This window comes from Tasmannia lanceolata, unplaced genomic scaffold (genome assembly GCF_043159265.1).
Source record: "Tasmannia lanceolata isolate RefF3 unplaced genomic scaffold, GAP_Taslan_0.1 ptg000008l, whole genome shotgun sequence".
Lineage (NCBI taxonomy): Eukaryota > Viridiplantae > Streptophyta > Magnoliopsida > Canellales > Winteraceae > Tasmannia > Tasmannia lanceolata.
This window is the reverse complement of record NW_027518685.1, coordinates 779,719-793,219: the sequence shown is the minus strand read 5'-3', so window position 1 is coordinate 793,219 and position 13,501 is coordinate 779,719. Positions and strand designations below refer to the sequence as shown.

General features: G+C 38.6%; 1 protein-coding gene across 1 annotated transcript; it reads right to left on the bottom strand.

Moving 5' to 3' along the window:
• Nucleotides 1-250: 250 nt before the first annotated feature.
• LOC143883837 (uncharacterized) lies at nucleotides 251-827 on the bottom strand. The gene has a single exon (XM_077387151.1). It carries the CDS (start codon nucleotides 667-669, stop codon nucleotides 463-465), a length of 207 nt encoding a protein of 68 aa, XP_077243266.1. The 5' UTR covers nucleotides 670-827; the 3' UTR covers nucleotides 251-462.
• Nucleotides 828-13,501: the final 12,674 nt, after the last annotated feature.

Sequence of the window (13,501 nt, the reverse complement as noted above, 5' to 3'; positions counted from 1 at the left end):
TTAGCAGAGATTATTGAAAAGAGCAAAACAAAACCTGTATCATTTTCTAATTCCAACAATACCATTATAATTTTTTTTTTTTCCTACCTTTCTAGCCATAAATCACCGAAATTATACAAGATATAGGCTACAGAAATTATAAGGAAAAAAAAAAAGTTTTTAATTAAAAAACATGTGCTATAAAGACTTGATTTTTGCATACGTTTCAGGCTACGAATCCCTTGAAATTGCAAGATCTGGTGTATAGATGAAGACGGAAAAATCATCAATATCTCATTTCTTTCTTATTTTCGATGCTGCAACTCCCTAAAATTTTAAGATCTTTGTTTTTACAGAGAAGTATATGCTGCAACTCCATACAGTGTCTACCTACATATCTGATGCAGAAAATAAAATTCAAGCGATTCGAATTTTACAAAGAAATCAGATCAAAGAGGAGAAGTTTTTTTTTTTTTTTTGTTCTTATCTATAGGATTTGAGAACCGCACCACAAAAGGTGCAAATGATAGCACGCCAAGTTCGCCGGTGAACCGGTACGTAACAGAAGCGCGTCTTGATTTCGATATCGGCCACGCTGGCTCCGCTACCGCACCGGGAGCAGGTCCCGGCCGCCGGTTTGGTGCCCTTCGTTTTTTGCTTCTGGTCCACTAGAAAGCAGAAGAACACCATGCCTTTCTACTTCCAATTTCACTTCAATTCAATTCAAATCGGGGGTGAAGTTTCGGATTTCTGATGCTCCGTGTCGGTGATTGAGCTCCGTGCTGCTTTGGTATCCCTTTTTTTTATAGCTATCTATCTATCTATCTACCTACATACATTTGGCCTACAAGATGAGTTTTATTATATATAGACGAGGGATGCGTTAAAGGTCGAGCAGATTGTAAGATGCTTTTTCAATCGAGCGATGTATTAGTGACACGTGGCGGAAGCACTTATAGGTAAATCACATAATTTTTACGGGCAATCATCTAAACTGTGTGGTTCACTAACACGTAGGAAATACTGTCGACCTGGCACTTAAGGTTGGAACTTTTGAGTGCAATCTCTACCGTACATACGTGGCAAGCAGAAGGAAGGAGCACCGTCTTTTATCAAGCCCAGACGATGTTTGACGAAAGAGAACTATTAGCAAACGGTAACCGTCGGATCAACGGATCAGATCACATTCACAAGGAAGAAGTGGGGTCCAATAAGTGTGATTTAAGAAAGAGCGTATGGTACTAACATGATCTGAATCCTTTATCTAAGGACACTCAACTCCTTGATGATATGAAGTGGATCCCTATTCCTAAAATTTGTTAGGGGGTTTTTTGTGAAAGAAGTCATCTACTTTGCTTTATTACCAAAATACCCATAGTAGATATCTTTTTACTCGTAAAAAAGCAAATTGTCGATGAAAATTACCTTGTAAAAAGACAAAAATGCCCGTGAACTCAGTGATATATTTATAGTGGACCCACCAGCTCAACTCAAACCATGCATCAGGCGGGGCCACCATTTGGCCTCGTGTTTTGATGAGATATGTCCCAGGATCTCCACTGGGTCTATGTATATGGTGGGCCCCATCTTTTTTACACTCTTACTTACCCCCACGCATAGCATAGGTTAAGATTGCTACTATAAATAGAAATGATATTCCCACCCCCTTATTCAAAATTTATCATTGACTGTCATGGGTATTCTGGTATTTTTACAATACAATTTATCAACCGCATATACAATAGGGTGAACTGAAAAGTATTCAGTTTCGTCGTCTCATTTAGTAGATAGGACCCACAAAACAAAGCCTATGAATCAGGGTTGAATGACATGCGAGTGATCCTGGAATTTGCTTCACATGCACGTCTGCCTGTATCATTCTTCAATAATAAAATACTTAATTTGCTAAATACATACACCACATATGGACGGTGCCACTTCTCGTCCATCACAATCGTTTGATCAGAAGATTTGGATTGTCAACCATTCATATTCATTTCCACTATAAGTTACTATTTAGGGACTTGCTAGCGTCCATCGCAAAAGGCATTTTGCGGATGGATGGTCTGTTGCAATTGACAGCAGCCACATAGGCAGCAGACACGAGGTGGCTGCTGTCAGATGCAACAGGCCTTCCGCGAAATGCCGTTTAGCAAATCCCTACTATTTAATGATAGGTATTGTGTCCGCACATATATGTAACCCACACGGTTGAAAGTTGAAACAACCAAAACATTCATTTATTTTGCGTCCTTAAATACGCCGTGCTCCATAACTTATCACCGTAGGATGATCTTAACCTTCAGATCTGGTGAGCCTTCTGTAATGTTTCATCCCTCAACAGATCAGACGGTTATGATCATTCTTCTGATCACGAAAAATTTAAATTGGAGTGTTAGGATTATCTAACCATGTGGGCCCCATTTTATATTTTTCAGAAAAGTGTGCTTATTTAATTAAAAATATTTGGTCAGTATTTGTCCCAAGCCCTTTTATATATTGAAAATTTGACACGCTAGTCCCCTTAATACTCCTCGAAAAACATAAACATCGGTAGGCTCCTCTACAGAATGACAACCTTTCCACAACATCCGTATTAGCTTAGACAAGTTCTACCTCTACACGGTTAATTATTTCCAACCACAAATAGGTAGGGAGGTAGGTTGGGCCGTTGGGTCGCTTTTCAGTTTCTAGATATATGGCCGCGTAGCGTGTGAGTGTGTGGCGTATGTGTGTACGTGTTATCTTTACACAACTCTCCCCTCTTATTGACAATTTCTTGAAAAAATATCCTACTTTTTAACTCCTTTTTTGAACTTATTAGGCCATGTTTTGATTGTAGAAATTTTCTGGAAAACTTTGGAATGCAAAATATCTATAAAATTTCCTACTTTCTTTTACACGCAAAAAACATAACTTGAACCGATCCTATTCAATTTTTACTTAGACCTTGAATTTATACAATTTCCCTCTAAATTAACCATAGTCATATCATTTCCCTCTAAAACTTAGAAAAAAAAATTCATAAGAAGAACATTTTCCATCCACACAGGAACTTAGAATTCCATATAATTTTAAAACACAAATTTAGCAAATAATTCATCACATTCTCATACAGTAAACTTGAACTCTTGACCATCATTAATTCTTCCTAAACATTTGCCTCACCGATTATCCCCGAATCTGAACTTTGTAACTAGGATTGCAAATTTGCAATCTAATTTATTGCGTGCACTTTGAGAATGAATGGTGAAGGCCACTAATTGACTTTGGGTACGATGTGGTTCCAACTATATTCTGTCCTCGCTTAAGAGGAAAGTCATGATCAATGGTGGTTCGTTAGAGAACAACTATTGAGAAAGTCACAATCAATAGTAAATGGCAATTTTTGGGTCCCATTGGGAGAGTAGTTGATTCAAATGTTCTTATCCCATCCCTAACCGACATCTTGCACATAGATGAAGGAATTAAAAAATACCCTTGGAGATTTTCAGAGTTCCTTGATGAGATCTTGGATTATATGAGGGTTACATACTTACATGGTCCGTTTCCACCATGTCGGGAGTTTAACGAATGGAGAAGCGGATAGCCTTGCTCATGCGGGAGTGGGTAGTGCAATGCTAGAGTATTTTGATTACCTTCCCCCTCCATCTATTCTTTATTTTCTTATTTTCATTTCTATGCCCATGTTTGCCTTGGTCATGGTTTATCGATCTCCTATTTAATACAATCCACCATTTTTAAAATAAAATAAAAAAAACCCCCAAACTTGGCTTGATGGATCAGTGGCCAAGGATCATCCAATCAAGGTATTCTCAATGGTATCTAGCTAGCCTAATGGTTGATGTTTAATGGATCTAATCACGTATAGATGTCAGAAATGGGCTCCAACACATGTCATTTAGTAAGGAGTGTAACAGTAACACTCAAGGAAGTTGATGAGTTTTATTCGAAGGGATGAGGTTAGACAAAATTCTTGAAAACCGAACATGTAATTGAGCTAAAGTGAGGAGTTAATACATGTTTGAAATGAGGAGTCTTTAAATGAGTACCAAGAATATCTTACTAAAAGACACATAATTGGTCATTTCTGCATCATTTACCTGATCAAAACGGAAATCATAAGGCTGGCCAGATGGTTAAGAATACTTTTTAAAAATGATCCAGAGCTCTCGATTCATCAAACCTCATTTAGGGTTCTGCCAAGAAAATTTTAGGGCTTTTCCAACAAAAGCCAAATCGTTGATTTTTGTACTAATTTACCTAGCACGTGTTGTTGGTTCAAGATGGAACAAAAGTCCATGTGAATTGCTTCATGATGTCCCACAAGTTCAAATGGCATTGATCGCATAGACATGCCTCTAAATACTTCACAAGACCGATCTGGTACGGTCCTGAGGGGATCCTGTCTAGGTATAGGACTAGGTGGGACCCAATCTAGTATGGGACAGAGTTAATGGAAAGTGTTAGGCTATGCCCTTTAAACCTTTCCCATACCAGGCTGGGTCCCATCAAATCCTCTAATCATGTACGTAGGTCCCTACTCAACACCGTAACTCAATCCTTACAAATTAAATGGTGCAGCACCAAAAAGTACACCAACGCCCACAGAAATGGATGATCCAAACTATTCATTTTTGGTCTCCGCCATAGATATATAGGTTGGATTGTTCAAATTTTGGGGGCCTTAGGATAATAACCTAACCCTTTAATTTGTGGAGTGTTTTTCTATACTATATGATCTGAATATGGGGTCTACAAATTAAAGGGTTCGGAATAATAAGTGGGATAGCATCGAAATTCTGTGATGTTATGGTTTGGGAACATTTGGGGGATATGAGATTGCTTGTATTTTAATACTAAAATTAAAACAAAAAGGATTCTTTTGCTTTTTTGAATAGATTCTCTATACTTTTGAAATTCCCACCCAAAATTTGAAGTTTTTAAATTTATTCTTTCTTTTGTACTTTTCCCACTAAAAGTTTGAAGCCTTTGGAGTGTGCTCTCTTTTCACTTGAGAAGTTTAGTCCAAGATGGGAAAGTGAGAAAAATTCCCCCATCCATATAAGAGGAAGTGTTGAGACAAAGGCTTGGGCCTTTAAAGGGCATTCAATTTGTTTGCCTCGGGAGTTTTATAAAGAACACTAAGAACAAATAAAAACACGCGTGCGCGCTGTGCCGGGGCGGGTGCGTTGGGTTTTCCTTAAATGAGATTATTTTTTAAACACCAAGAGTTGTTAAACGTGTTTTTCTCTTTAATAAAACCCAAAAGTCGTGCCTTTTCAAGTGTGACCGTTTATTTTTTAAACACCAAGAGTTGTTAAACGTGTTTTTCTCTTTAATAAAACCCAAAAGCCATGCCTTTTCAAGTGTGGCTGTTAAAACCCTTCTTAAAACGTTTTGACAAACGGCTCTAATTTTTAAATGACTGTTTTAAGAGTTGTAACTCTACGGGTTTTAAATGGTGTGTACGTTTATTAAATGGTGTCTTTAACAGACACGTTTTTTCTTATAAAAACAGAAGCTCACCAACGTTTTGCAACACAACTTTTACCGCATCCTCTCTCTGTTGTTAACAGAACAGTTTACTACGTTTTCTTCTATCCTTATATACTTTTGTTTATTGCTGGGTAATTGGAGTGTTAATCGTCTGGTTCAGATCTATCTAATCGTGCACTTCAGATAGATAGCGACGGTGAGTCGGGCTGTTGTATCCTGTGGGTGATTGCGTTCGGATCTGTTGCATCGGAGGTTTTTCCGCAAAGGCGCAAAATCACCTTAAAGAGAGCGACCTAGTCAGTGCCTCATCTTGCCGCATCGAAAAGGTTTCATCTAATTATTTATTTCTCTATTTTTAACCGAAAACAGGTACGCCATTATTTATATTCGGAGGAAAATTTAACAACAATACTTTCTTATGGTTGCATGCATTTTGGCCTTACTTTTTAAGACAATGCGTGCCACAAAGATTTTACGATTCAAGGACCACAGTCGGCCCATTCATAAAATCTTGAACTTTGGTCCCTCAACTTTGTTTTAGCTATTACAAAATGTATCATTTCCTGTTAAAAGCATTTTTTAAGAACCAAATCAATTAGCCTATTGTCAATTAATAAAACACTATTTTTTACCAACAAATTATTTTTTCAACCTAAATAGCAAAAGAAATAGAAAATTTTAGCACTTGTTATTTTTTTAATTTATCAAGTTATCTTATTAACCTTCTAAAAACCTGTTTGGATTGCAGGAAAGGCTTTTCATCTTGCGGAAAAATTTCTGCACTCCAAATGGAGCCTAGGAAGTTAAGATTTTGTTATACAGTGAAAAATGATACGAGAATACCCCATGTCACGGTTGTCCCAAATTGCTCTCAAGTGCATTAAAATGGGGTAAATCGGTTATTTAAAAAAAAAATAAAGACAATTTTGTCACAATATAATGTTAATTATTGTATTATATATATATATATATATATATATATATATATATATATATATATATATATATATATGTGTGTGTGTGTGTGTGTGTGTGTGTGTGTGTGTGTGTGTGTGTGGAGTCAGATAATGGCTTCAAGGAGGCTCTTGCATTTTCCAAGTAGCTCTCCCATAGGACTGTTAGTAGGTGCTTTACTGTTTCCTATTTTTCTTCCCGCTTCAGCAGATTTTTGTCTTGTTCCTTTTCTTTCTTTCCTTGTGATGTAATCCTAGCTCCATTGCCCGTCTTGGCCATTGCCATTCTATTTTAATAAATATCTACGATTTCAAGAAGAAAAAAAACCGGTTTGGACTGAACCGGGATCTTTTCATGGGGGATTGAGTTCTTAAAACATTTACTCAAAAGAGCAACCATGACAGTTTTAGTAGAGAAGTGATATACTTTCTCCCCTTCATCATATTTTATTTTTGTGTAGTGTAAAACTGTTTTACATTAGTTTCGAGTCCTGTCTAGATAGGTTTCCCAAAACCAGTGTATTGCACTTTTAAGTATTAATAAAAAATTTAGGTGAACTCGTACGGGTGTGGCTCTTTGGTTTAAAGTCATGGGTGTGCTCCCAGTGACGAGAGTTCGGCTTAAACTCATGGGTGTGCTCCCCAATGACGAGAGTTGTAATCGCCAGGGCATACCCGAGCATGTAGTTTACGGGTGATTGTGTGCATCTGTAGGGAATAGTCCTGCCCTAAAAATTGGGGTGGGGATGCCCTATGTCATAAAAAAAAGTTAGGTATGCCCCGTACATTAATGCACAATTCAGGTTAAAAAATTGATATATTCACCCTTTTTTTACTTGAGACAGCCCCTCTGTATAAAAGAGTATTAAAAAAAATGCACTAGAGGGGTCTGTCCCCAGTAAGAAAATGAAGTGAATATATCACTTCCCTTTAAGTATAAATATCGAAGGCCTACATATCACTTCTAAAAACCTACTTCGCTTTAAGTATAAATATCAAAGGCCTACGTATCACTTCTAAAAACCTACAACACATTGAGTCGAGTTCACCTCTTCACTTCTGCTTGAATGGCTGAGATTATTCTAATTAACTTAAAAACAGTCTTTTGAGGCACTAATATGTTTTTGTAGAAAAGGGAGTCACGCTCTATTTAAGCATTCCTCTGTCACATGATTGTCTCACATATTGTTGTGGATTTCTGAAGGGGGATGTGGGACCCTGCTGTTTATACTAATAAAGCAATAGGACAATAACATGACATAACTATTAATTAAGGCTCTGTTCACTTGTTTTCCCGAGAAAGGAAAATAAAAGGTTTTCTAGGAATCTGACGTGGCACTAGAAAAAGAAATCCAAGGAAACTGTGCAGGAAAATGTTTCCCTACGTGTCACTTCTAAATGTGTTTTTGGTTTCAGGAGAAGTGAGCCCTAGCAATTCCAATGTCAAGTCTTTGACCGCCAACTTGACGCACGACTTGCCCCGAATAATTTTCCCCTTGATTCAAGAGGAAAAGCGCCTCTCTCTCTCTCTCTCTCCTCCTACAAGATACCATTGCAACCTAAAAAAATCCTCTCTCCACTGAATGTCCCCCCCGCTCTGCAGAGCGGCGGCGGTCGTCTTCTGCAATCTTCTATCAAAATGATTTTAATGGTAGGTTAATGTTGTTGAGGAGGTATACTTTTGCATCTATATTTTTTTCACAACAGTGGAAGATGACTCTTTGGTTCGCTTGTTCCACCTCTTGTTATGCTTGTTCGAGGAAGAAGACCTTAGATTTTATTGGAAGAAGACCTTGGATACCATTGTTCCACCGGAATTTGAAAAAGAACAGAGAGAGAGAAAGAGTAATGAATCTATGAAATCCATGGCAACAAGTGTGAAAAGTACCAATTACTCCAAAAGCTTAAGCCGTTGGAGATGATGTTATTTAATCTTTTATGCTTTAACAACATCACTGAAATCTTTTTCTTCTCTGGACCGCACCGACAATCTTGCCAAATGTAGGAAAAGGAACTGCAACAGTAAAGAAAAAGCCTCTGACAAAATAACCAAAACACCCTCAAGTTCTCGTTCAATGAAGTCAGTGAGATCGCCATTTCTATAATTTGGTGTTGATTTCTTTTTTCCTTTTTTGAAATGGTGAAAGTTTTACTAAAAATGTGGGGCCGGGACCAAGATAGTCATAGGAACAAAGATGATAAGAAGAAAAGCATTCCACTACAAATACAACTATGCACAGAGGATAGGAAATCAAAATCTCTAAAGTCGATCTAGAAACTCCGGCGCGAGCAAGACGATCCGTTCTCCATTTGCTGACCTCCTATTCTCCTAACGTGGTAAAAGAGAACTGAATGACCCTCAGACATTCCAGGATCTCATCAATGAACTCTTAAAATCTCTAGGGATGAAGAGATCTCTCATCCAACCATCTGATTATATTGAGGGAATCTCCGTCTACAATAACATTATCCCTACCACCATCGATCTAATACCTTGAAGGACCGCACTTGCCTCTGCATCATTTGAATCCTTGATTCCAATCCGCTCAAAAAATGACTCAAGCCATTCTTATATATAAGGATGCCCCCAATGTCCCACCAGAACCATGTTTCCAAAGCTAGAACAATTGAAGTTTGATTTTAACCACCCAGGATCATGAGGGTTCCATCTCGGGGTGATGACTTTCTTCTGATTTTTGCCAAGGAAAACCTCCTTCCAAATGCGTCTAATGTTTGTGTCTGAATATAAGCTGAAGGTAGGAAGGACTTTAGCCTAGGAGATGACTAGAGAAATGATCTTTCATTAAGAAGTAGAGGCACTTTAAATTAAATTCTTATAAGTTCTCGCATTTCTCTCCTTCTAGAGAACCCACATAGAAGCCAACAAGGTGAACTTCTATACATCATGCATTTGTTCAGCCACGACACAAAAAACCAACTATCAAGAAGATCAGATGTGAGCTGGGAAGACCTACGATATTCCGAACAAGTCCATGATTTTGGTCCAAACCACTCTAGCATACCAGCAATGATGAAGCATGCGGGCTACCATCTCGCCTGCTCCAATACAATGAGCATAGTGATCAATTATGAGCACATGACACCGGTGGAGCTGATCGATAGCCTGGATCTTGTTCTGGAAAGCTATCCATCCCAACACGTAAACTATTGTTGGGGTTAAAATGCTCTAGACTTCTGAAAGTGGCAAGAAAGAAGTGAGGTAGACGTAGAATGACCTAACTAAGAAAAGACTTAAGGCGTTCAAGATCCAAATTCCTTTTTATCTCTTTTGGTTCTCCTGATGTAATAAGACTCCACTAGGTTATTTAGGGAGGCAACCATGTTCATTTCCCATTAAAAAAACTTGGCCTCAACTCAATTTTTCATGATATATTGTCTTCTCTCACGAAACAACCATGTACAAAGGCTTCTATAATTAAGGCCATTCTAAAAGGATCCGAGAAAAGCTCACTAAGAGGCACATAAGAACACTATTTGTCGTGCTAGACTAGGGTGACAATTTAACCCGAAAATGCGGGGATCCGCCCCGCCCCGCCCCGCTTGGGGAGGGGATTCCCCGAATTGAGTGGGGAAGGGAAAGGGAAGGGGATTTAAAAAATTCCCCGGTGCAGGGAAGGGGAGGAGAAGGGGATGGAGTTGGCCCCGCCCCGCCCCGCATTAATGCCATTTTTTCTTGTATTTTTTTAAGTGTTTTTTTTTTTTTTGGGAAAACTTCTAGAAACCCCTTGGATCAAAACATATCTACAAGATTCTCCCAAAATTTTCATAATTTCCATTAGTACAGTTTTGTCCCTGACATAGCTTTTTATGTTTTCTTTTACCCATAATCCATTGGGCATTGTCCCTCATTATATTAGTATATTACCCTTAGAAATCCCTAAAATCTCTCCCTCGAACCATCACTGTAAGGCAACATTAAATTCTTTGAAAATCTCCCTCCCCCAAATAAAGGCAACATCTCTCTGATGAGTGATGAGATTTTATATGGTGTGCGCTCGTATAGTCCATTATTTTTCAAAAAGTAATGTATGGGCTATGGCATAGGATGGTCCAAACCGTCCATTTGATAGGCTACAATTTAAAAGTACTTTACAGGCCACACCATAGATCATCCAAACCGTCCATTTGATGGGCCACAACGTAAATAGATTGTGGCCCAAAAATCATTTCCATAGGATGATTGCAACCCTCCGATCTATAGAAGGTACCATAATATGCAATTCCTCTATAGATCAGAGGGTTGGGATTATCCTATGGAAATGATTTTTGGGCCACAACCTATTTACGTTGTGGCCCATCAAATGGACAGTTTGGATCATCCTACAACGTGCCCATCAAGTGGAAGGTTTGGATCATCCTATGCCTATGGTAGTATGGTGTGCCCATCAAATGGACGGTTTGGATCTTCCTATGGTGTGGCACGTACAGTACTTTTTGGCAAGTGGGATTGGGAATTAGGGATCTGCTAGGGACTAGTGATCAATTAAATGAATCTAAGAGCAACCACCTTTGTCCCCAGGTTAATAAAATGAATAAGACAAAATCTTAGCCTATGTGGGTTGTGTGGCTACTCTCACATGCAACAGCCAAGCTGCAACATACCTAAAGTGATTGTCCCTAGCAAATCTTTAGTTTTAAACCTAACATTTAACAAAGTAAAATGAGAAAGTAAAGTGATTGTCCCCGAAGGATGCAGGGCGGGGATGAGGATTATATATTCCCCGTGGGGAGGGGAGGGGGATTCCCCACCATCCCCGCAGTGGGGAGGGGAAGAGGAGGGGAAAAATTCCCCGCAGAGGGGAAGGAGTAGGAGACCCCAACATCCGGCCCCGACCCGCCCCGTTGCCAGCCCTATGCTAGACCTTTACTCTATCTTTGCTACATACTTTGCATCTTATGCCTTCTTGGAACTTGTAATTCTACCTCAATATATCCTTCCAAATCGTTAAAGCGATGGGTACATATCTATCATTCGATATCTAGTTTTTAGGGATTGCATCATACTTCATATCAATTACCTTCAATCACAGATGAGAACTTCCTTAGCCAAACCGCCACAACCACTTCCACGGCAGAACTTTATTAACTTCTCTTAATTAATGAATTCCAAGCCCACCGGCTTTAATTGGTTTATTTAGTTCCTTTCAGCTGATTAGAAGAATCTTCTTTTTATCATCAATGCCTACCCATAAGAATTTCCTTTATCTCCTGTCAATTATCTTGATTACACTGATTGGACATTTGAGCAGGGAGAGATAGTAAGTGGGAATGTTAGTTAACACTACTTTAACTAATGGGATTCTTCCCCAAGAGATATAAGGTTTCATTTCCACGTAGAGAGTCTTCTATCTACTTTTCCACTCTCGGGTCCTTGGACCTATTCTTGGATCGGCCAATTCCAAGAGGGAGAACCAAATATGTAGTAGGGAACTCTTCTACCGAACAACCCAAGAGACATGCCAATCTGGTTTTCTCTGCCTCGTCCAAGTGAAGACCGAGCATCTTAGATTTGTTGAAGATCGATCTTTGACCAATCACGACTTTATAACATCACAAAATAGCTTTAAGCTTTGGGATTTTGTTATCATATGCCCTACTAAACATTCAAGTGTCATCATTGAATTAGAGGTCGGAAATTTTGTCATCATTTGCATTACTAAAGATTGAAGTGTCCAGATGTCAATTTCTATTTTTACTACGACAAATTTTGTTTGCACCAGATTAATCTTTCTGTTTTACTATGACGGAACGCTATCTTTCTGTTTTTACTGTGAACGAAATCAAAGGGGTAGAATTTCTTAATTGATCTTTCTGATTATCTTTCCGTTCTTACAATCCGTTTTTACGATGGCTATCTTTTTTATAATCTTTATGTTCTTACGACTGCTATCTATCCAAAGCAGTGACCAAATGCTATCGTGTAGATTTAACCTTTCGTTTTTAGAGTAATTTTTGCCTTCTCACCCCAGGCCCCGGCCAACCGACTACTTCTCCAACCAACTTGAAAACCTAATACCTAATTGAATCTAAAAAATTTCAAAGAGAAACATTTCTTTACTTTTCCCTTTCATTGTCGTCACATCATTCCTTTCCCCTTGTCTTCCCATTTTGGCATCCAAACGGAGGTGTGTTTGGCTGCATGAAAGCTCGACAACCGTCGGAATTTGGCTTCAATTTGGCATGCCATTCCACGTTTGGTTGCCAAAATAGCGCTAGACTCTCCTTTGACCCCTTTTGATGTCTCCTATGTAAACTATTCTCCGAGCTAATTCCTAGCAAATCAAAATGTGTGTCTCCTCCCTTTTGACTTCTTCTTCCACTACTCTTCGAGTCACCCTCTCGCAATCAAACATATCTAGATCTACACAAATGCTCTACATTCATTTGAATTTCAAATGCCAATGAATGCTGATTCCTTGTTTGGTTGCCAATATTTCATTGAAATTTCATTTGACTCTCCAAATTACTTTTTTGCACATGTGGCGCCTATGTGGCACTAATGTCCCCTCTATTCATCTTCCAACCAAATAATGTTAAATTTTTGGTAGAAGAATCGTGGAAAAGGTCTCGTTTTATCTCGCTTTCTCTCTCTTCACTCTCTTTTTTGTTAATGACATCCTTACTTTTTTCACTACTCTTTGAGAGAATTGCCGCCCAACCAAACACTACTTACCACTATTCTTGTAGAAAAAGCATATGCTTGTCTTCTCCCTTTAACTTCTTATTCTACTACTCTCGGAGCCCACCATCGTACAACCAAACATAGCAGGGAAAACGGGAAAATAAAGAGGAAAGCGTAAATGACCGATGATTACATCATTTTCACAGTGGTTTTGGTGCTCTATTCCTTGTCGTGTAAGTGAGTGAATTTTGTCGTTTTTACAAACCGTATTCCCGTTCTGCCAGTGATTCTCTAAAAAGAAATGAGGGGTGCTAGCAAAACGGGATTTGGTTTGGAAAAATAAATACCAAATCCCATGGTAGCGACAGATGCACAAGAAGACAAGTGAGCTTCAATTCCCACGAAATGCAAAAAGCAATGTAAATGG

Coding starts and splice junctions, on each gene's coding strand:
- LOC143883837 (XM_077387151.1), bottom strand. CDS start 669: ATGGTGTTCTTCTGCTTTCTAGTGGACCAGAAGCAAAAAACGAAGGGC.